Source organism: Phyllosticta capitalensis (genome assembly GCF_038381095.1).
Source record: "Phyllosticta capitalensis strain CBS 128856 chromosome Unknown BKA78scaffold_10, whole genome shotgun sequence".
Lineage (NCBI taxonomy): Eukaryota > Fungi > Ascomycota > Dothideomycetes > Botryosphaeriales > Phyllostictaceae > Phyllosticta > Phyllosticta capitalensis.
In genome coordinates this window covers 1,434,855-1,453,871 of record NW_027117448.1, presented here as the reverse complement: position 1 = coordinate 1,453,871, position 19,017 = coordinate 1,434,855, and the positions used below count along the sequence as shown (strand labels likewise).

Below are 19,017 nucleotides of genomic sequence, written 5' to 3'. Positions count from 1 at the left end.
GTAGTGCTCGTACGTCGCCTTTTGACTGTTTTTGTCTCTTGGTTTGTCTTGCTTGGCGCGATGGTGTGGGTGTGCGTGTGGAGACTCCTTGGATCTGACTTGCTGTTGAAGAGGCTACACGTTTTTCCATAACTGCCACCTGGACCGACTTGCCGGCTCTGCACAATTGACGCCCGCCCACCCTCATCCACCGAGGCCTGGTAGCAAAAGTCGTGGCACACACAACTACGACTACTCCCCGTGACTCTGCGTAAAGGACTTGGTGAGTTCTGGTCTTGAGTGGGCGAGGGCCTTGAATGCTCCCTAGATACACGCCTTTTTCAGATATAGAATTCCTATGCTTCCAGGGTCGCTCTTTGGAGTATTGTCTGGTCGCTCCCGCTCAGTTTCTTACCTCTGTGTGCTACGACTTTTGCTACCAGGCCTCATACCCACGCCCACCATCCACAACCGCCCGCCCACCAGCCCACTCGCCACAGCTCTTCCATACAAGTGAAATGTGCCACAGGCTGGGCAGCATGGCAGTGCTACTACTGCCATCTCCAACCGGTTGAACCGATATACGGCCATGATTAGTGATGTGGCCGAACCGAGCTCCTCTTCCTGTGGCGACCCCTGCAGGCCTACAGTACGTGGCCAAATCTGCTCGCTCCACCTCCTCTGCAACGCGACACGGACATGACAAACAGACAGACAAGCAACCAACATGCATACGCGAGTCCAGCTATTCCCACTCAACGCCGGCCGAACGAATCTACATCTCTTGGGACAAAACCGCTTCAATACTTCGCCCTCCCTCTCCACAGAAAAGTCTCAAAAAGCCATACATACCACCTCCCTCCACTTGTCCTTCTCAAACTCTCCCTACTGTACTCCCTACACTTCCTGCCCTCTCGGCCTCGCCATCCTTTATCTGTGCGCCAGAAATCAAGGAATGCGTAGACATGGCTGGTAGGGAGTAAACCAACCACCTCACCCTCACTCCCTACACCCTCGATCTTTAAACATGCAAAAGATGGCTACAGGGAGCATTCGAGCACACACACCCACACACCCCCACGCGCACCCCCTGCTTCAATTGGGGTTGCGAATTTCCTTTCTTTTGCGATTGCGATTGCGATACACGGTGTGTCCAGGTTGGTCTCAAGCTAGGGACGGACGGATTGCTGAGGTGTGGATGGACCTAGGGATGGATTAGGGATAAATTGCTTTGGTCCTCCATCTCTCTTTTTCTCTTTTTCCACATCTAATAGGGAGGAGATGGACAGCGCCACGCGATCTACTACTACATGGTACTGCTATCTTGTCGTGCACCGTGCACGCACCTTTGCATTCATTATTCCATCCCATTGCACCCACCCACCCATCCTTCTTCTCCAAATAAACCACCACCTCGCAACCTCGCATCGACAAAAGAGAAAAGAGAACAAGAACAACAAACCCACCACCCAAGCAAAGCGAGGGGCAGAGGACAAAAAATGCAAAAAGAATGGGTCTTACCGCGACTCGAACGCGGGGCCTCTCGCAATTTGTCCGTTCGGAGCAACTCAGGGTGAACCCTAAGCGAGAATCATACCACTAGACCATAAGACCGATTCATGATACTTGGGCTCGCAAACATAAAACATAAAGTGATAGATGTTGGGGGCCGAGGGATCAGGGGGCTTTGTGGCGGTGAGAGTGGCTTGGAGGTCGGCAGGGGAGAGTGAGGACTGTGGGGTGAGCTGGTGAAAGGGGGTAGGGAAGCGGCTGGCATTCGGAGGGCTGTGAAGTTTTGGCTAATGAGGTCTCTTTTTTTTCTTCCCTTTTGCTTTTTGGTCGCGTGTTCGTTCTCATCGTCCCCCGGCAAGCCGGAGGAAGGTGGGAGACGGCGACGACGCGCTGTCCCGGAGCGAAGCGTAGGGCCACGGCAGCGACGTGCCGTCGAGCGCCTTCCAAAGGCGGACGGGGAATTAGGTGCTGCAGAAGGGGGGCTTTTGGTGAGGGGTTCGCCGGCAGAGGTGGAAAATGGCACGCGCTAAACCCAAATAGGAATCAATCAAGTTTGGATTTAGTCAGCAAAGGGAAGTCCTCACGTGAGTGGTGAGTAAAAGGGAGGAAGTGTCCCTGCAACAACAACAACAACAAATTGCGACGACGACAACGAATTACAACGACAATAAAGTGCGACGACAACAAATCGCGACGAGGACGAATTGCGACAACAAACAATAGCAAAAGATGATAGTAATAGCGCAATGAGAGCAGTGTGGCGAAAGTATAGTCCTGTTCCCCGTCCCCGCCTACTCCGGCTTTGACGAGTCTTGCGAGGCCCTGCCGGGGGTGTTTGGATGGATTCTCGCACCAATCCATCTACGGTCCATATTAGAGTCCAGCATTGTTAGTTCATGACGGCGAATACCGCCAAGGAGTGATCTAGAGAGACGTCATCATCAAGTTAGAGAGCATCAGTGTCTAGCGAAAAAATGGAGGAGGAAGAAGTAAATAGAAAGACCAAGTCTGCGCCCAAGCAATGCAGAGCAAATCCCCACAAAGTAAAGTTCTCGTTCTTGCTGGATCAAGCCTTGAAAATGCCGGTAAGCGGACGGGCGGAGAAACCAGAGTCGCAACTGTACGATGTGGATTGCTTGCATGGCAGCGCAGATGCCTTGGTTGACTGAGCGAGCTGTACAGGAACTGAGGATGTTTTATACCCCGAGAGCTGGCCGGGCATGTCATGTTGTTTGTGGGTTCTGATTTCTGTTCTGGGTTAGTGGCTGATTGGGTTGGGGGTTGGGTATAAAAGCCCCCCTTCTCTCTCTCCTGCGTTCTGCATCTTTGTCGCGCTGTCTCTGAGCACAGTGAGCAGCAAAACACCTGTACGCCGGCTCGACTGTCTCTTTCCTTCGCCTTTTTTTGTCACGCGTGGAGAAATCCTCGCTGGCAGCCGCGCAATCTCCCCCTACCCTTTCCACCACTGGAGTCTCAGGACAGCATTGTAGCTTTATGGTGTTGGGCAATACCAGGCAGTCATGCTAAAATACGCCGCTATGCCATTCCGCCCCAAAAGCTCCGCAGCAGGAGAAATCCGAGCTACGGCATGAAGTACGGCGCGGAGCGCGAGGCACAGAGCACAAAAAAGTCGTCCTCAAGGTTTTCATGTTCCTCCTGAAACAGAACACTGCCACAGTTGCTGTTGACCGAGCAGCGAGGACGCAGGCTTTTATACCCGAGGAGCTGCAGGTCTGGGTCATGTGGCGTATTTATCGCTGGCCATGTAGCTCTCTGGATATAAAAGACGCCCTCTTTCTTTCCTCCTTCCTGCATCTTTGTCTCTCCATCTCTGGCTTAAGAGCAAATGTCACTCACAAAACTATCACTGGGTTTTTTGCCCCTGCCGTTGTTGTCCACTCTGGCAGAGCGCATGCAGGCGCTTTTTCCCAAGTTGTCTACGGGCCATGGTACTGTGTCTTCGTTTTCTTCATGATGTTGAGGACGGCCAGGCAATCATGCTGCGGCATGTCATCGCATCGTGGTACCTCCAAGTTGCCGCCGGGCAAAGACCCAAAGCTGCAGCACAAAACAACCTGTGAGCGCCCAGCTCGGAGCAGGAAAGTCAGGAAATTCTGGTGGGCATTCTTGTCCTTGTCTTCTTCCCAAAGCAAGCACTGCCGCAGTTGATATCCACCGAGCAGCGAGGACACGAGCTTTTATACCTGAGGAGCGGCAGATCTGGGTCGGGGCATGGTCAGCTGGCTGCTCCTTACACGTGCGCGAGGCAGAAGATGGTCATCTCGGTCGAGGAGCCAGCTGGATGGGTATAAAAGACTGCTGTTCCACGCACTCTTCTGAGCCAGACAAACTCCTGTGTAAACTTTCAACCCCTAACCCGCACTTTTACAAGTACTGGCTCCTTTGCCCGCCCTCTTTTGCCATGCGCACAAAATTGGGAGGTGCGGCGGCTGCCAGGGACTTTCTTCAGGCTTATTCTGAGGCGAAGGGGTGATGAAGAGCAGCACCACTGCGTCCTACCGACTTACACTGTTTTGTAGCAATGCTGAGAGACATCTTTGTATCCTAGCGGCTGGAATGGTATTTTCAGGGGCTGAGTAAGGAGGTTTCTGCGTGGGAGGCACCGCCACGCCAAGTGAAGGGAAGAGACCGGAAACTGTGCTCAATGAATGACATACACAAGTTTCGAGACCACAGTAGGCGGCAGCATCTTTCGCAAGCGGAAGGATGGTACTTATGTAGCAGAGTGGACTCCGTGGTTGACTGAGCGGCAGCAATGAGAAGGGTTTTATACCTTCCGGACACTTTTTTAGGCATGTGACGCGGTCTTTGCGTTCCGGGCCGCTGGCTAGCTGACTGAGTATAAATGACTGCTCCTTTCCTTCCTTTCCCAACCCAACACATCGTTCTTGATGGATGAAGAGGTCACAGCAGCGATGCCCACTGTCTTTTTCGCCTTGGCTTGCGGGCAGACCTGATCGCCTCCCTTTTGTGTTCTTTCAAGCAGGCAAGTGCAGGGCAAGATTGTGACATTTTGGCTTCGTGATGGCGGGGAATCTTGTGTGCTTGTGTTGAGCATCGGCATTTTCATGGCTTGAAAGTGCCAGTTCCGGACAGGAGGAAAGGGGGTTCCTTGTGGACCGCACCGCAAACACACAGTGTCTCCCATGACCACTCGAAGAAGGCGGACAAGGCCACAGTGAAAATCCTTTCTTTGGGATTTCCGGTGCTTCCGTAGAGGCGCGCATTTTCAAGTTGATCGAGAGGAAGCATTGAGATTGCCTACGCTTTTATACACGGCGGATTCGTGGATCACGGACATCGGCCTGTGACGTGGATTTTGCTTCTCCAGTCAGCCGGCTATATAAATCGCTCCTCTTTCCTCACTGTCTCTCTGTCAATCTGTAAATCAGCGCGCGGTCGTGCTACTCGGACCGATAGCAAACCATACTTCTCGTCGCTTTGGGACGCTCGACAAATTCGTTGGAACGATGACTGGTCTGGTTCTGTCCTATTCCCTGCCTTGCTCTGCTGAGCGCGGAGCAAAATAAAATGGTTGTGTTATGGACTGCGTGTCAGAATTCCTCCATTGCTTTTTGCTGACGGAAGCTGTGGTGAAAGGTGAAGTGCTGCTGAGCAGCGTCGTTAAAAAAAAAAGGGAAAATGAGACTTCGGCAGGAAGACTGTACCGCGCCGGCAAGAAACTCCACCCAGCGAAAGTGGGAAGATCTGACAGTAGTCCAGTTGTGTTGGTCCTTTGGGCGCCGTGATTGCTCGGCGTAAGATGTTTCTTGAACGGGCAGACAATCGAGGGGTATTTATACCCAGCGAATTTGGTCAGCAGACAATGCAGACGGTTTGTCATGTGTTCGTTGCGCTTTTCGATGGGCAGGTATAAAATCCCTCCACTGTCCCCCTCAAGACCACAGTTTAAAGGAGTGATTAACAAATTTACCGATTTCGAGCTGAAAATCTCACCTCACTCGACTTTTTTGGCTTTGCTCCGTGTTTCTGCGTCGCTCTGTGCAGGTAGACTCGGCGTAGCCGCGCGCCCGCGACAGTCCAGCAAAAATAACGCCGCGGAGGCAAGCGTTGGAATGTGTTGTTGCATGATGATGGCTCAGATGCGATATCCTGATGCCGAAAGACTTCATCGAGTCATAGAGGTTGAATTTCAGGGGCAGGGGATAGTTGGAACATGGCTGGCATGGCGCAAAGAAGACAAATCTGAGGGCCCGAAGCAACAGCCAAACCCAGTCAACCCAGTTCTGGGCGAGGTGTTTTCTTGGGGTCAGGCTGAAAGCCAGTGCATGTGCAGGAAACAGCATCGACAGAGCAGCCAGGTCGAGGGGTTTATACCTTGCGAGAGCCACAGGCGGTGGACTGTGCGGCGTGCTGCTCCTGCCGAAAGCGGAACTGCACACGTGTGTTGCCATCGTGACACCGTCTAGGCTGCAAAGAGTGTTGCCTGGGCTCGTGAAGGTGGCGGAATCGCGGTATAAAACCCCACTCTCTGTCCGTTCGCTTTCACCTCTACCGGCTCTCCAGTACATACGTGCATCCAACTTCCTACATGTAATGTCAGAAGCCTCACTGTTTTTCTCCGGTTTTGTTCCCCCACGCGTTTAGTTTACCGTGCCCTTCTTCGATCCAATTTTGCTGTTCTGGGCGGGAGATGTCTCGTACACAGCAAAAACACGTTATCTTTCGCCATTGCTCTGTGGTGATGTCAATCCACACTATCTTTTTCCGCTGCTGGTGCTTTGTCAACCAAAATATAACTGAGCCAAAGTGGATAGAACGTACGACTCCGGCAGCCTTCCTTGGCCAAGCAAGTAGGGCACTCGCATGTCAAAGATTCCGGCGGTTATGTTCCCAACGCTGTTAATGGTAGTACTTTTGCGAGGGAGTATTGGAGGAAGAACAGAGAGGTTTTATACCCATTGACCTGGGTGTGGCTCAAAGATAGGCCATGCTCTTGCTCGTTTGTCAACTGTATGCCACATCAGCGGCCCTGCGCCCAATGCACGTGAAGAACCCACCTGCTTCGGCGTATAAAGCATCCCTAAAGCGCAGCAGAATTTGCTTTCCAAGCAGTCGACCCCGTCGTGCGTGGACGTGTGCAGCTAACCTCTGATCAAAAGACGAAGCACTAATTGCTGTGTACATTTACTTTTCTGCCTTGTCCTTGTCAGACCAATTCCAGTTGTCCCCGGCGCACTCCACAGGAAGATCAAGCTACTCAACCTGTTTGCCAGCTCCTGCCGTCTCCATTAAATGGAGTCAACTTGAATCATCAACAAACAATAATGTTGACCACCGGGAGCGCTGAAAGATACGCCAATGGCGGGTATCCGCGCAAGACACGCCAAGTATTTAATTCCGAACGGCTGTCTTCGAACGCAGTCTTGTTCTTATTTGCGGGTTCTCCATGTCCAGAGGCACTAGGCCTGGTCATGTTGGTCTGGAACGGACTAAGGGACAGAGAAGAGGGAATTTATACCTGCAGACTGCGGCCCAAAGGGGCTAGTTGGTCAGCGTCCAGAAATGTTGACTCCTCGTGATCAGAACTCACCTGCTTTGCCACGAGTCCAGTCCTCTGTGCGTATAAAAGCCCCTTGCTCTTGTGACCAACACTTATCTTTCAAGCACTTTCCGTCGTTCCCTTGGCTGCTACAGATACTCGTGGAAGATCTGGTCGACTGTGGGCCCGGGGAAAAGTTCTTCATCCCGGGCACTCTGTTGTTTTGCGCCGCGGGACTCACCTTTCGGCAAACATTCCTCTTACCTGCTCACTTCCAGTTCATTCCACAAACAACAATGATGATGTCTGTCACTACAGCCTCATGACAATACTCAAGCTTATGCGGACTACAGTGGTGGAGCGAAGCCGACAAAGTCGCTTCCGCACTCGAATATCTGAAGTTGCGAAGTCGCAATCCTGGTGTGTCCATTTTCAAGACATTCTTCCCCTGTGGTCTTGTGAGTTCCACGTGACAGGCCGGCGTCCTGGGTATAAAAGTCCCTCTTCACTGCGGCTTCTCTTCACTTGCCAAACTACCCTCATCCTTGAATAAGGACACAGAACAACCGTCAGTGCATCACTTTGTTTGTTCTTTCGTGCTCGCCCTTGACTTGTCCCCGAGTCCAACGCACGCGTGATTCGAATGCTCCCTGTGTGCTGCACAATGACTGGGCGCCAGACCTTGGAGTCGATCATTCTTGTGCGGCACACTGTGCGAGGAAGACGTCAACCACCATCGATAGATGAAGATGGCATCCAGCGTCGTTGTATCTTTGGCACAGACATCGCACAGCTGTCCACAATTGCCACGCAGAAAGCCCCAGAGACATCTCCAAGACCCAAGAGAGTAGGACTGCGAGAAATCCAGAGACAACAGAAGTGCGTAAGTGCCAAGCTCTCGAAAAGCCACAAGTCATTGGCTTCCCAGATTGTGCTTCCTTGTCAGCGCCATTGTGACCATGGTCATCGAAGCCTCAGAACCACAGAGGCTTTTATAGTTATAGGTGAGGGTGGTTCAAGGCAAAGAGCCACATCCTCAGGCGGTCAGTCTGGGCCACGAGCACGTGGTGGCTGTGTCGTGGCGCCTGACCGTGGGACTCCGGGACTGGCAGCATGTGACAAGCCTGGAGACTCTGCGGTATCTTCGTGTGGAATTTGAGGTTCTGAGCAGCTATAAAAGCAACCAAGACTGCGTGGAGGAATTCCACTTGCACACCCAAGGTCGATGACAATGGCCGAGACAGCTACCGGGGCTACAGACTCGTGCAGAATGGAGCTTGAAAGACTGGACTGTTGTTTCTTTGGTCTTCCGTTTGTTCTGTAGACAGACACCAAAGCGGGTCAGCCAGTCGACCAGTGACCGCCGGGTGTTTCTGATCAGATATAAGTGGTGATGCTGGACGACGGGGAGCTATCATGGTGATGAACAATTCGAAGACGTGGAAGGAAAGTACAGAAAAGAGGAAAAGAGAAAAGAAGGTGAACAACAGGGAAAGAATAGGGACACGGATGCCCCGATCCGCAGACAGAGCCACCAACGTCTTGGATAGTCGTCCGTTCGATGCCAATTCGCAGTACGGATATTGGAGGGCTTCTCCCACAGAGCCAGCGCGAGCAAAACTCACCGTCCCCATCCGCACTGCCTCAAGCCATGAGGCAACGCTGGACCAACGAGATAGCGAGAATAATGTCAACGAAAGCAAGACTTCCGCTCGACCGCGCTGGCTCGCGATAAGGGCATCAATAGACAATCCTCCGGCGCAGTCCAGTCCAGTCGTATCAACACAGAATTCGCCACAGCCAAGCAGCCGACACAGCACGGTCCCATCCATGGCCAAGTGCGTCCACGAGTGGTTCGCAACTACTCCGGGCGGCGGCCGCGCAACAAGAATCAGAAGGCGAGCAATGTACATAGACTATCAGCAACGTGTTCTGGCGTCTCTATGGAGGAGGACGTGTGTACGGGGGATCGGCGAACGAGACGAGGGGACGGGCACGCATCCATCTTGCGGGGCGATTATTATTGGCGAGTCAGATATACCCGACCTCGCCCAGGCACGCCAGGTCAGGTCGCGCGGGCCCTCTCAAACGGGAAGGGAGAGGTGTCGGAGGTTGCTGTGTATATAAGGGAGCATCGGATAGAAGGGGGGAATGGTGTATCAAAGGTGCAAAAGGGAGTGTTTGTGTTGTTTTTGCGCTCATCGTTGACCTTGTTGTTTACTTCGACTCCATACTCACCTATCCGGGTCTGCTTTTTACTGTTATTGCTCTCACTGCTTACCTACATACCTACTTTCTTGCCGGCCAGCCAGAGTTTCAACATGTCGGTCCTCGCGGAAAAGATGATGGCGACGACGACGACGGTCGAGCTGATAGCGCCGCCGAGCCCGCCGCGCTCGCAAGACTCCATCAACCAGACGACGACGACGACGGTCGACGACCTGCTCTCCTCGCTCGAAGCGCTCGCCGCCGGCGACGTGCCCGCCGGCCTGCTCGAAGACGAAGACAAACGCACCCGCCTCATGGAAGCCGCGCGCAAGGCGTCGCTGCGCCTCGAGGCGCCCTGGGACACGATGCAGCGCATGATCTTCTGCGCCGTGCCGCCCAACATTGCGCAGGCCGGAGTCGAGCTGGGGCTGTGGGACGCGGTGGCGGCGCGCGCGGGTGCTCCCGCGTCCGTGGCGGAGCTGGCACAGGAGCTGGGTGCCGAGGAGGCGCTGTTGGGCAGGATACTGCGCTATGCGGCGACGCAGTGGATGGTGGAGCAGGTGGGCCCGTGTTTGTATGCGGCGACGAACGTGACGAGGCATTTGGCCATGGAGGGCATGAAGAGTGTCATCTTCCATGTGTAAGTGAATCATCCGGAACATGCCCTTTGGAATTCGTCGTGGCTGACATGAGACGCAGCACCGAGAGGAACATTGGACTGTACAACGTCCTCCCCGCGTGGATGGCGCAGAACGGCTACAAGGAGCCGCAAAACAACCGCAACTTGCCCTTCCACCTGGCCAAAAACACCGACCTGCACTTTTTCGACTGGCTCAAGCTGCGTCCGCGTCACCAAAAGGCCTTCAATGACTACATGACCTTCCAGCGCATCGGACAATCGAGCTGGCTCGACGTCTTCCCGCTCCAGGAGTACGTAGTCGACGTGCCACCGGAGCGGACGCCGTTTGTTGACGTGGGCGGCGGCCACGGTCACCAATGCCGCGGCGTGCTGGGCAAGTTCCCGCAGCTGGGCGGGCGGGTGGTGCTCGAGGACGTCGACGCCGTGGCGCTCAAGTCGGGCGAGGCGATTCCGGGAGGCGTCAAGACGATCCGACACGACTTCATGGCCGAGGAGCAGCCCGTCGCGGGCGCGCGCGTCTACTACCTGCGCAACATCCTGCACGACTGGCCGTCGGACGTGTGCTGCAAGATTCTGCGCCACATCAAGGCCGCGCTGGCCCCCGACTCGGTCATCCTGATCGACGACCTCGTGCTCCAGGATACCGGCGCGCATTGGTACGCCGCCTCGTTTGATCTGCTCATGATGGCAAACTATGGCGCCAGGGAGAGGTCTGTCGCCGAGTGGGACAAGATCCTCGAGGCGGTTGGTCTTGAGAGGCGTAGGTTGGTGCGGTACACCCGCTACGGCGACGCGGTTCAAGTCGTCGGGCCCAAGTCAGAGAACTAGAAGAGACGGGCGGGTGGTTTGAAGGGAGTGCTGGCGCAATTTCCGATCTGGTGCATTTGTTCGGCTACCAAGAGGTCGATGGGGATTTTGTTTTCCTTGTAGAACCACGGCGGCGTTTTGGCGGGTTTCAAAGCATAGTTTTTTTTTGTCCAAGGAGCTCTTCGATGGCGCAACATGCTGATGATTTCGAGATGTCGTCGTCCTGCTTGCAAGGTTCAGCCATGGTTGAGTCGGCGCTCGGGTGAAAAATGCGCCGCCTAACGGCGTCGGACACCGGCGTCGATGACCAGCGAACGAGGCTTGGTAGCAAAAGTTGTGGCACATGTAGCTACGACTACTCCCTGTAACTTAACATAAAGGACTTGGTCAATTCTGATATAAAGTGCGCAATGCGCTTGAATGCTCCCTAGATACATACCTTTTTGAGATGGAGAATTTCCATGCGTCCGTGGTCGCTCATTTGCATACTCTCTGATCACTTTGGCTTAGTTTCTTGCCTGCGTGTGCCACGACTTTTGCTACCAGGCCTCGGAAGCATCAACACCAGGCAGGCGCCGGTCAAGTGTACGGTTGTAATTCGAATTTCGTTGAATGAATCTGGGTCAGCTTGGTAGCAAAAATTGTTGCACACACAGAAGCCCGAGTGAGAGTAAGCAGCCAAGTTGGAGTGACCGGGCATGGTTTAGGACGAAACCTCCACGTCAAAATGTATCCAGGGAGCATTCAAGCACCTTGGGCATTCGGTACTGGAGTTCACCAAGTGTTTTGCGTGGAGTTGCCAGGAGTAGTCGTACATACGTGTGCCACGACTTTTGCGACCACTCGGGTGCTGATTGAAGCTTGGCAGTGTCATTTGGTGGATTTCTTGGAGCCATGCCGGCGTCAACGTGGAGCAGGTGGTATTCCTCAAGGCAATGGCAGCATCCGGGATGGGCTTGGTAGTCAAAATCATGCAGACTCGGACTCAACCTCTTTCAAGTCAGTCCAGTGAATATTGGAACTTACCTACCGACTCATCATGTCTCTTTCTCCAGAGCCTTGCGCGAAGCCTCCAACACTTCTCTGACCTGCCTCCACCTCTTCAAAATCACGTTCTTGCGATCACCGTCGTCCAATCGCCGCGCTTTCTCTTCCATCTCTCCCACGATGTTCAGATACTCCTCCACGCATTCGTTCAACAGCTCATCCACCTGTCCCTGCTCCTTCTCGCCACTCTCCAACCCACGCAGGAAGCCCTCCACTCTCCCCTTTGGTAGCAACAGCGCCCTCAGTGCCACCTGTGTACGATGACAACACTCGTCGCGTGTGAGGGCGTAGTCGCCGAGGAAGCCGTTGTCGCGCAGGAGAGTGGTCTGCGCGGCATTGAGACGGGGAAGGATGACCGGGTCGAGTCTAACGTCGTCCCACTGGTTGGAGTCGAGGACGAAGCCGTACTCGACGAGCAGGAATTCGTTGGTGTGGGCGCCGTAGCTGACGTGGATCTCTTCACCTGGGGAGTAGGACCGGTGGCTGGTGATGGTGAAGCCGGTTTTGGTGTGGACGACGGTGCACTGTACCATGTGTGAGCAATAAAAGATTACAGGAGAAATGCAAACTCCAAGGCGTGGTGCTGAAGTAACGAGCAGATATAGGGAGCATCCGAGCACCCAGTCCTGCTTTGGAGTTGACATGTTCATTCGCTAAACTTACCCCCTCGTCGGCATGGTTAAAATACTCCATGAATGGACACAACGCCATGCAGTCGTCGACCGCCAGCTTGCGCTTCTTGGCGCGCGGTTTGCTCGAGTGGTTGTTGGTCGGGTAGTCCCAATAGAAGGTGCGCGTGTTGACAATCATCCAGTAGTAAGCGTAAAGGCGACGGTCTTTTGGGTGAGGCAAGTGATCGCGGAGGAGCTTCCAATCCGCCTCGAGTTTGGCTTCTTGTTTGGCCAGATGGTCTGCTTCATGTCAGTATCCGGGTTTCCAGTTCAAACTCGTCTCAGTCCTGCGCGTAGTCGGCAGATTCAGCAACAAGAGGTCATCAAGATCCGAAATTCAGGACTTTGAAAAAATAGACCATAGACATCATGATAGTAGTGGCAGAGAGCTTGGATTCAGGCTGGATGATGGACATGACACACCTCTCCCAGGCGCCGACAAGCATTCCTTTTCGCGCTCGTCCCAGCACAGCGGCATGCTCTCCTCGAAGCTCTCTTGCGTCGGCCACACCCTTCTCCACACGTCCCAGTCGACCTGCTCGTCCGCGTGCATCATGGCCAAGTAGGCCGCCAAGCGCCCATGCACCGTCGCATCTTCGCCCGTTGGCAGCCCAGCGTCCTGAACGGGCTTGCTCTCGATGGTCAAGAGCGCCTTTGCCGGAACCGACACGAGCACGTCCCCCTCTTTTACTTCGCGCGTTGCGACGACGCCGAGGCCGCGTCCGGGTAGCCGTGCGGGCGCGACGCCGTTGATGCGGACGCCGCGGTCTTGGGCCCAGGCGATGAAGGCGTCGTGCTCGGGGCCAGGCGACGCGGGGAGTGTCATTGAGGCGGTGGGAGGGAGTCGGATGTCGGATTTGATCGGGATGCTGTCATCGACGAGAGATGAGAGCTGGATGCGCCCACATCGTGACAAGCGAACCGGGAGACGCAAAGCAGACTCGGTGGAACTCGGGGTGATGCGTGGTGGAAGTGCGTCAGGAACGAGCGCGACTTGGACGGAGCGCTGTGCAGGGATCGAGGCTCAGTAGCAAAAGTCGTGGCACACGTAGCTACGACTGCTCCCTGTAACTCACCGTAAAGGATTTGGTAAATTCTAATATCAAGTGCGTAAGGCGCTTGAATGCTCCCTGCATGCGTACCTTCTAAGATAGAAATTTTCTACTGCTCTGCGGCCGCTTCTACTTTATTGCTTTCTCGTGGCCAAGCTCCTATGTGTGCCACGACTTTTGCTACAAGGCCTCTGAGCGCCGTGCAGGGATTCACGCCCGCCGTTGTCGATAAGCTGTGGCCGAGCACCGGAAAGCTCACACCAACCTCACCAGACGAGGAGACGAGGTCCGAGAGGCAACAAGCACCTCTCAAGACGCTAATCGTCATAATTCGCCAGCCGCACACTCGACAATGACAAGATGAAGACAATCACGCTCACTCGCCCCATCCAGCGGGTGCTCTTCGCCACCACGTCCAAGACGCTGGTCCCTCTCACCACCGCGACGCACCAACGAGCCTTTTCATTTCTGAACCGGCCACCACCAAACTACCCCGGCCACATCCCTCTCCACCCCATCGAGCGCACCGCCCTAGCCGTCGGCTCCGCACTGGGCTCCTTCATCAACCCACGCCGGGGCGATCTCATAGCGGCCTGCGGCGAAGCGACCGCACAGCCGTACTTCATCTACCGGCTCCGCGATGCCATGCTGCGCGACGCGACGGGGCGGCGCATCCTGCGGGACCGGCCGCGCATCACGTCGACGTCGCTCAACGTCGAGTACCTGCGCTCGCTGCCGCCCAACACCGTTGGCCGCACGTACGTTGGCTGGCTGGACCGCGAGGGCGTGAGCCCCGACACACGAGCCGGGGTGCGTTATATTGATGATGAAGAGTGCGCCTACGTCATGCAGCGGTACCGCGAGTGCCACGACTTTTACCACGCCGTGTGCGGCTTGCCCGTCTACCGCGAGGGCGAGGTTGCGCTCAAGGCGTTCGAGTTTGCCAATACCTTGTTGCCCATGACAGGATTGAGCGTGGGAGCGGCTGTGACGCTGAAGAAGAAGGAACGCGAGCGGTTTTGGAAGGTCTACGGGCCGTGGGCTGTGGAAAATGGCATCAAGTCAAAGGAGGTCATCAACGTGTATTGGGAGGAGTGGTTGGAGAGGGATGTCGATGAGTTGAGGGCATTCCTCGGTCTCGAAAAGCCGCCGGACTTGAGGGACGTGAGAAAGAGGGAAAAGGAAAAGAGGAGAGCCGAGAAGGAGGCCAAGGGGGTTCAGGGGTAGGGTATGGGGTGAGGTGTTTGAAGATCAATTGTCGCAGCATGCACTGCCACAGTGGGTGACGAAAGAAATTACTAATCCTAGAATCTTTGTCTCCAAGTTGAAACACGTAGAGACGTGGAGTCCTCAAGCGCTTGATGCCTTCAACATAGTGAATTTTTCTCTTGATGGGTAGTCACAGGGAGCGTTCAAGCGCTTGCGTCTGTAGGTGCGATGACGACCTGAAGCCGAGCCTAGGTTGAATTTCTTTCCTCACCTACTGTGCTGCCTACAAGTGGGGCAGAATCAGGGTCCGGTTTGTTCCCTGGACAGCCGCAAGGAATCAGGGCAGGTCTCAGGTCGGAATTGTGTTGATATCACAACACCATGAAACGTGATGTGCAGCCGAATGCGCTCCTGCCGCGCGGGCGGGACAAATTCTCCTTGAACCCTGCAGGCAGCAAGTTTAATTCAACGTTTCCACTCTTGGTTGCTTCGGCAAGCTCCCGCACGTCAATTGTGCCTGTCAAAAACATTTTGCCTCCAACGCCAGCCGTGTTTTGTTTGGCTCGTTCGTGTTTACAAGTCGAGCAAGTCGTCGTCGTCGTCCCAGCCGCCGCGTCTCTGGACGACGATGCGGTCCTGCGTCTTTTCCTCCTGCTCCGACACGGCGCCCAGCAGGTCCTTGAGCTGGTCCTCGGTGACCTTGGTGCGCAGCTGGCCGGAGCGCGCCAGCATGATGAGTCTGTTTTCCATGTCGGTGGCGCGCGACTCCTTGACCATGCGGATGCGGCCCAGGCGGTCGGCAGCCTCTGGGGAGAGAATTTGCGAGAGGATGTTCTGACGCATTTCGGCCTCGCGGGCGCTGTGGAAATTTCGAGGTCAGAGATGGGCTCGGCTGACGTAGGGCAGAGTGGTGACATACCGCGCGTCGTCGTCACCTCCTCCAGCAGCACCACCAGCAGATGGAGCGGCGCCAGAGCCGCCATTTTGCTGGCGCAGCTGAGCCAGGCGGGCCTTGCGGATCTGAGTCGCCGAGTCGCGTGTGTCAGCGGAGAGTCATGGCGCGGGCGGCGGACGGGTCAGCAGGAGAAGCACGGCGGCAGGGAGGGTTGGGGAATGTGCTTTAGCAGGGGCAACGGGGAGTGCAGATTTACCTCGTCGAGGTCGGCGTCAGACATGATTGTTGTTGTCGGAAGCGGAGAAGAGGGACTTGAGAGCGTTGGACGGTGGGGTCGTCGGTTCAATCAGGCCCCGGGACAGTCTGGCTGCGGACCATGTTGGCTTGGCTGCAGTGACGCAGGGGCTTGTCGCCAACACTGGACGTGCCGTGCCGTGCAACGCGTCCGCAAATTATAGAAACGAACGACAGAGAGCGCGAGCACGAGGCCGAGGCCAGCGATAGCGATAGTGATACGCAGGATACGACGGACGAGGCTCCATAAAAGTTGCAGGTAGCGAGCTGCGACGGCTGATCACTCCCTGTACGTACCAACTCTTGAATGTTTCGTTTCTTGTTGCTGGTGGGAAACGCCCATCATGACGCCGTCGTGGCAACCCGCTTCCGTCGGCGGGCGGGAATGGATGCGCTCAGCAATTGTCGCACGCAAAAAAATGAAGAAAAAAATCGATACAATTAAAATCTGTTGAAGACGTCGGCATCCTTGCTTGGCCTGCAGTCCCCACGGCGGGCATTCCCATAGCCATCCCATGATCCCAGTGCAGCCCAGGCCGGGCCAGCGGGCGGCAGTTTACTGCCCGCCGTGATTGGAGCCTTTTGACGCTGCGCAAGCCTTCCGCCTCCGCCGCTTGCAAACAACCGCCTGGATACATCATCGCCTCACTCCTCTTCCCTCCAGTCTCCTTCAACATTCTCGACTCTCTCCCGGCCCCCCAACAACCTCTCCCACTCGACCCTCAAAAACACCCCCACCCCCGCCCTCGCCTGCGATGCACAAGTGAACCACTCACCGCCCGCTGCCTCCTTTCCCGACTCCCGTCCGGGTCGCTCCACTCCTCCGCTCGCCTCTACATCCGCCAACCTGGCTGAGTACCTCTCTCTCACCTCAGCCCCAAAATGGCTTGCACTAATTTTTATAAAGCTACTTCTTCACCGTCGGCGGCTGGGGCCATGGAGGAGGCCTTTCCTCTCGCCTCTCCGCCCAGCGACGTCCTGTCACTCCCACCTCCAAACCCACGTCCAATCCCGCCGCCATGAAGGCCCTCACAAAGTCGACGAGCACTCCCCAGCTGCCTCGCAGTGCTCCCGCTCCTTCGCCCGGCGCCTCAACTCATCTCTCGCGCCCTGAATCAGGCGTCCTCAACACCATTCCCGACCCGCGCACGCCCTCGCCGAGCAGGCGCCCGGCCACGGCCTCGGAGCGTCCATTTACGCCGAACCAACACCCCGACTTGAGCAACGAGGTGGCGGCTCTTTCCACCAAGTTGATAAATGCCATCAACCACCAGACCAACCTCGACGACAATTTGCAGGCCGCCCGCCATGAATTACAAGAGGCCTACACGCGCATTGCTCAACTCGAGGTCGAGGCCAAGGACCGCCAACGCCAGATGCGCGCCATGGTCAAGAAGGAAGAATACGACCGCATGGAAAAGCAGTTACGGCAAGAGTTGGAAGTCGAGCGAAAGGCTAAACTGGCCGCCGACAAGGACCGCAAGCGCATGGAGAGCGAACTCGAGTCGCTGACGACTGCTTTGTTTGAAGAGGCCAATACGGTAAGTCTTTTGAGCCACTCTTGCCGCTGAATACTAATTGTGTAGATGGTTGCGGTGGCTCGCAAAGAAACCGAAGCATCCGAGAAACGGGTCGAACATTTCAAAGCTCAAGTTCAGGATACGAATCAACTCTTGGCCTCGCAACAAGAACAGCTTGCGGACCTTAAGCGGGTCATGGCTCAAATGACCGCCGAACAGGACGAAAAGGACACTGCTTCTTCAATTACCGATATTTCCACGCCTGCCGTTGCTTTGTCGGAACGGGCAAGCCGTAACTTTGAACAAGCCAGCATCCGAAGCTCACCGGACATGTCCAACGGGTTAGACATGGGGCCGCTCCACCCTCTTGCGTTTGCGCACCTCATCAGCCCGGTCTTGCGCACAGACATTCAAGCGTACACCGAGTTTCAAGAGTTGTTAAAAACGGCCAAGAACCAGTCGTCCGCACCGAGCTCCCGTGCCGCGTCCGGAAACTACGCGGGCCTCAACGTCATGGGTCTTGGATCCCTGGCAAACCTGTCCACGGCCAGCGTTAACATGCCCCAAACCGGTTCCGAGTCGTCCCTGCCCGGATCAGCCTCTCCAAAGCCCGAGTTGACTCCACTGCCGTCGCTCAAGGAACTCAAGTTTTACAAGCGCGCCTTGACCGAGGACATTGAGCCAACCCTGCGCCTCGACAGTGCGCCCGGTCTTTCGTGGCTGGCGCGCCGCTCGGTGCTCAGCGCCATGACGGCCGGGTCTTTGACCATTGAACCACAACCGCACGTGGCTTTTTACCGGGGCCCAGTTTTTGCATGCAGTCTGTGCGGCGAGTGTCGCGTTTCCCGGGTCAAAGACAAGAACGGCCAAGATCCCTATGCAAGGAAACACCGCTTCCGGACATCCGATGAAAGAGATGCCCAGCGCTACCCGCTTTGCGACTTTTGCTTGACGCGCGTGCGTAGCTGCTGCGACTACATTGCCTTTTTGCGAATGTGCCGAGATGGTCACTGGCGCGCCGAGAATGGCGATGAGGAGAAGACGGCATGGGAAGAGACGGTCAAGCTGAGAGAGCGCATGTTTTGGGCCAGGCTTGGCGGTGGCGTCGTTCCCAACTTTTCCTTGGCCAACGGCGCGGACAAGGAGGGTAGCCCAAAGAGTCCGTTTGTCCAGCGGAGGCGGAGCAAGGCAGAAAGCTCGCAGCTGCCGCGGAGAAGCCTCGAGAGTGAGTTTACATCTCATGAGCAGGAACCCAATGGAAGCCACACGGGAACGCAGGACCAAGCCACAGACGCACACGACGTCTTTCAGGATGCACATGAAAAGCAACGTTTGACTTTTGACAAGACGATCAACACGGATCACGCCGCCCCCCTCATCCACCATGAGCACAAGCAGGACTCGGCCATTGCTCTGGACTCGGACGACGAGCGACGCATCGAAACACAGGCTGCCAAGCAGCTGCAAAACGAGACGTTGCGACGATCCCAGGAACTCTCTGCGCAAAAGCACGCCCTGCCCGACGAGGTCCAGCACGTTGAGCGCATCTCGTCCGACAGCGACCGGCCAATGACGCCAGACTCGGTTCAAAGGACCAAGCGGCGGTCGGCAGCACCCTCGATGCCCGGCGGTTTTGAGTGAGGATGCTTCTTTTACGAC

The 19,017-nt window shown here is 55.6% G+C and overlaps 7 protein-coding genes and 1 non-coding gene across 8 annotated transcripts; 4 read left to right on the top strand and 4 right to left on the bottom strand.

Annotated features, from left to right (window-relative positions):
- Positions 1 to 1,491: 1,491 nt before the first annotated feature.
- BKA78DRAFT_t161 lies at positions 1,492 to 1,593 on the bottom strand. The gene has a single exon. It is a non-coding gene; the product is annotated as a tRNA-Pro (tRNA).
- Positions 1,594 to 4,715: 3,122 nt separating this feature from the next.
- BKA78DRAFT_33953 (uncharacterized protein) lies at positions 4,716 to 6,503 on the bottom strand. Its single transcript, XM_066890287.1, has 2 exons — positions 5,470 to 6,503; positions 4,716 to 5,399 (listed from the first exon to the last, which is right to left on the bottom strand). Exons 1-2 carry the CDS (start codon positions 6,042 to 6,044, stop codon positions 5,003 to 5,005), a joined length of 972 nt encoding a protein of 323 aa, XP_066740688.1. The 5' UTR covers positions 6,045 to 6,503; the 3' UTR covers positions 4,716 to 5,002.
- Positions 6,504 to 8,120: 1,617 nt separating this feature from the next.
- On the top strand, positions 8,121 to 9,456 carry BKA78DRAFT_324019 (uncharacterized protein). The gene has a single exon (XM_066889252.1). The coding sequence runs from the start codon at positions 8,432 to 8,434 to the stop codon at positions 9,140 to 9,142; it is 711 nt and encodes a 236-aa protein (XP_066740687.1). The 5' UTR covers positions 8,121 to 8,431; the 3' UTR covers positions 9,143 to 9,456.
- Positions 9,457 to 9,632: 176 nt separating this feature from the next.
- On the top strand, positions 9,633 to 11,009 carry BKA78DRAFT_324018 (S-adenosyl-L-methionine-dependent methyltransferase). Its single transcript, XM_066889251.1, has one exon. The coding sequence runs from the start codon at positions 9,912 to 9,914 to the stop codon at positions 10,689 to 10,691; it is 780 nt and encodes a 259-aa protein (XP_066740686.1). The 5' UTR covers positions 9,633 to 9,911; the 3' UTR covers positions 10,692 to 11,009.
- A 240-nt stretch (positions 11,010 to 11,249) lies between these two features.
- BKA78DRAFT_324017 (uncharacterized protein) lies at positions 11,250 to 13,520 on the bottom strand. The gene is made up of 3 exons (XM_066889250.1): positions 12,812 to 13,520; positions 12,381 to 12,628; positions 11,250 to 12,241 (listed from the first exon to the last, which is right to left on the bottom strand). The coding sequence occupies exons 1-3, from the start codon at positions 13,212 to 13,214 to the stop codon at positions 11,708 to 11,710; spliced, it is 1,185 nt and encodes a 394-aa protein (XP_066740685.1). The 5' UTR covers positions 13,215 to 13,520; the 3' UTR covers positions 11,250 to 11,707.
- A 9-nt stretch (positions 13,521 to 13,529) lies between these two features.
- On the top strand, positions 13,530 to 14,794 carry BKA78DRAFT_324015 (coenzyme Q biosynthesis protein Coq4-domain-containing protein). Its single transcript, XM_066889249.1, has one exon. The coding sequence runs from the start codon at positions 13,801 to 13,803 to the stop codon at positions 14,665 to 14,667; it is 867 nt and encodes a 288-aa protein (XP_066740684.1). The 5' UTR covers positions 13,530 to 13,800; the 3' UTR covers positions 14,668 to 14,794.
- Positions 14,795 to 14,839: 45 nt separating this feature from the next.
- On the bottom strand, positions 14,840 to 16,230 carry BKA78DRAFT_324012 (PDCD5-related protein). The gene is made up of 3 exons (XM_066889248.1): positions 15,801 to 16,230; positions 15,569 to 15,669; positions 14,840 to 15,508 (listed from the first exon to the last, which is right to left on the bottom strand). The coding sequence occupies exons 1-3, from the start codon at positions 15,822 to 15,824 to the stop codon at positions 15,223 to 15,225; spliced, it is 411 nt and encodes a 136-aa protein (XP_066740683.1). The 5' UTR covers positions 15,825 to 16,230; the 3' UTR covers positions 14,840 to 15,222.
- A 248-nt stretch (positions 16,231 to 16,478) lies between these two features.
- On the top strand, positions 16,479 to 18,940 carry BKA78DRAFT_33859 (uncharacterized protein; the record flags this gene model as incomplete). Its single annotated transcript, XM_066890271.1, has 4 exons — positions 16,479 to 16,693; positions 16,746 to 17,379; positions 17,425 to 18,583; positions 18,706 to 18,940. Coding segments are annotated over 4 exons (2,049 nt in total), but the record flags the coding sequence as incomplete, so codon positions are not given.
- Positions 18,941 to 19,017: the final 77 nt, after the last annotated feature.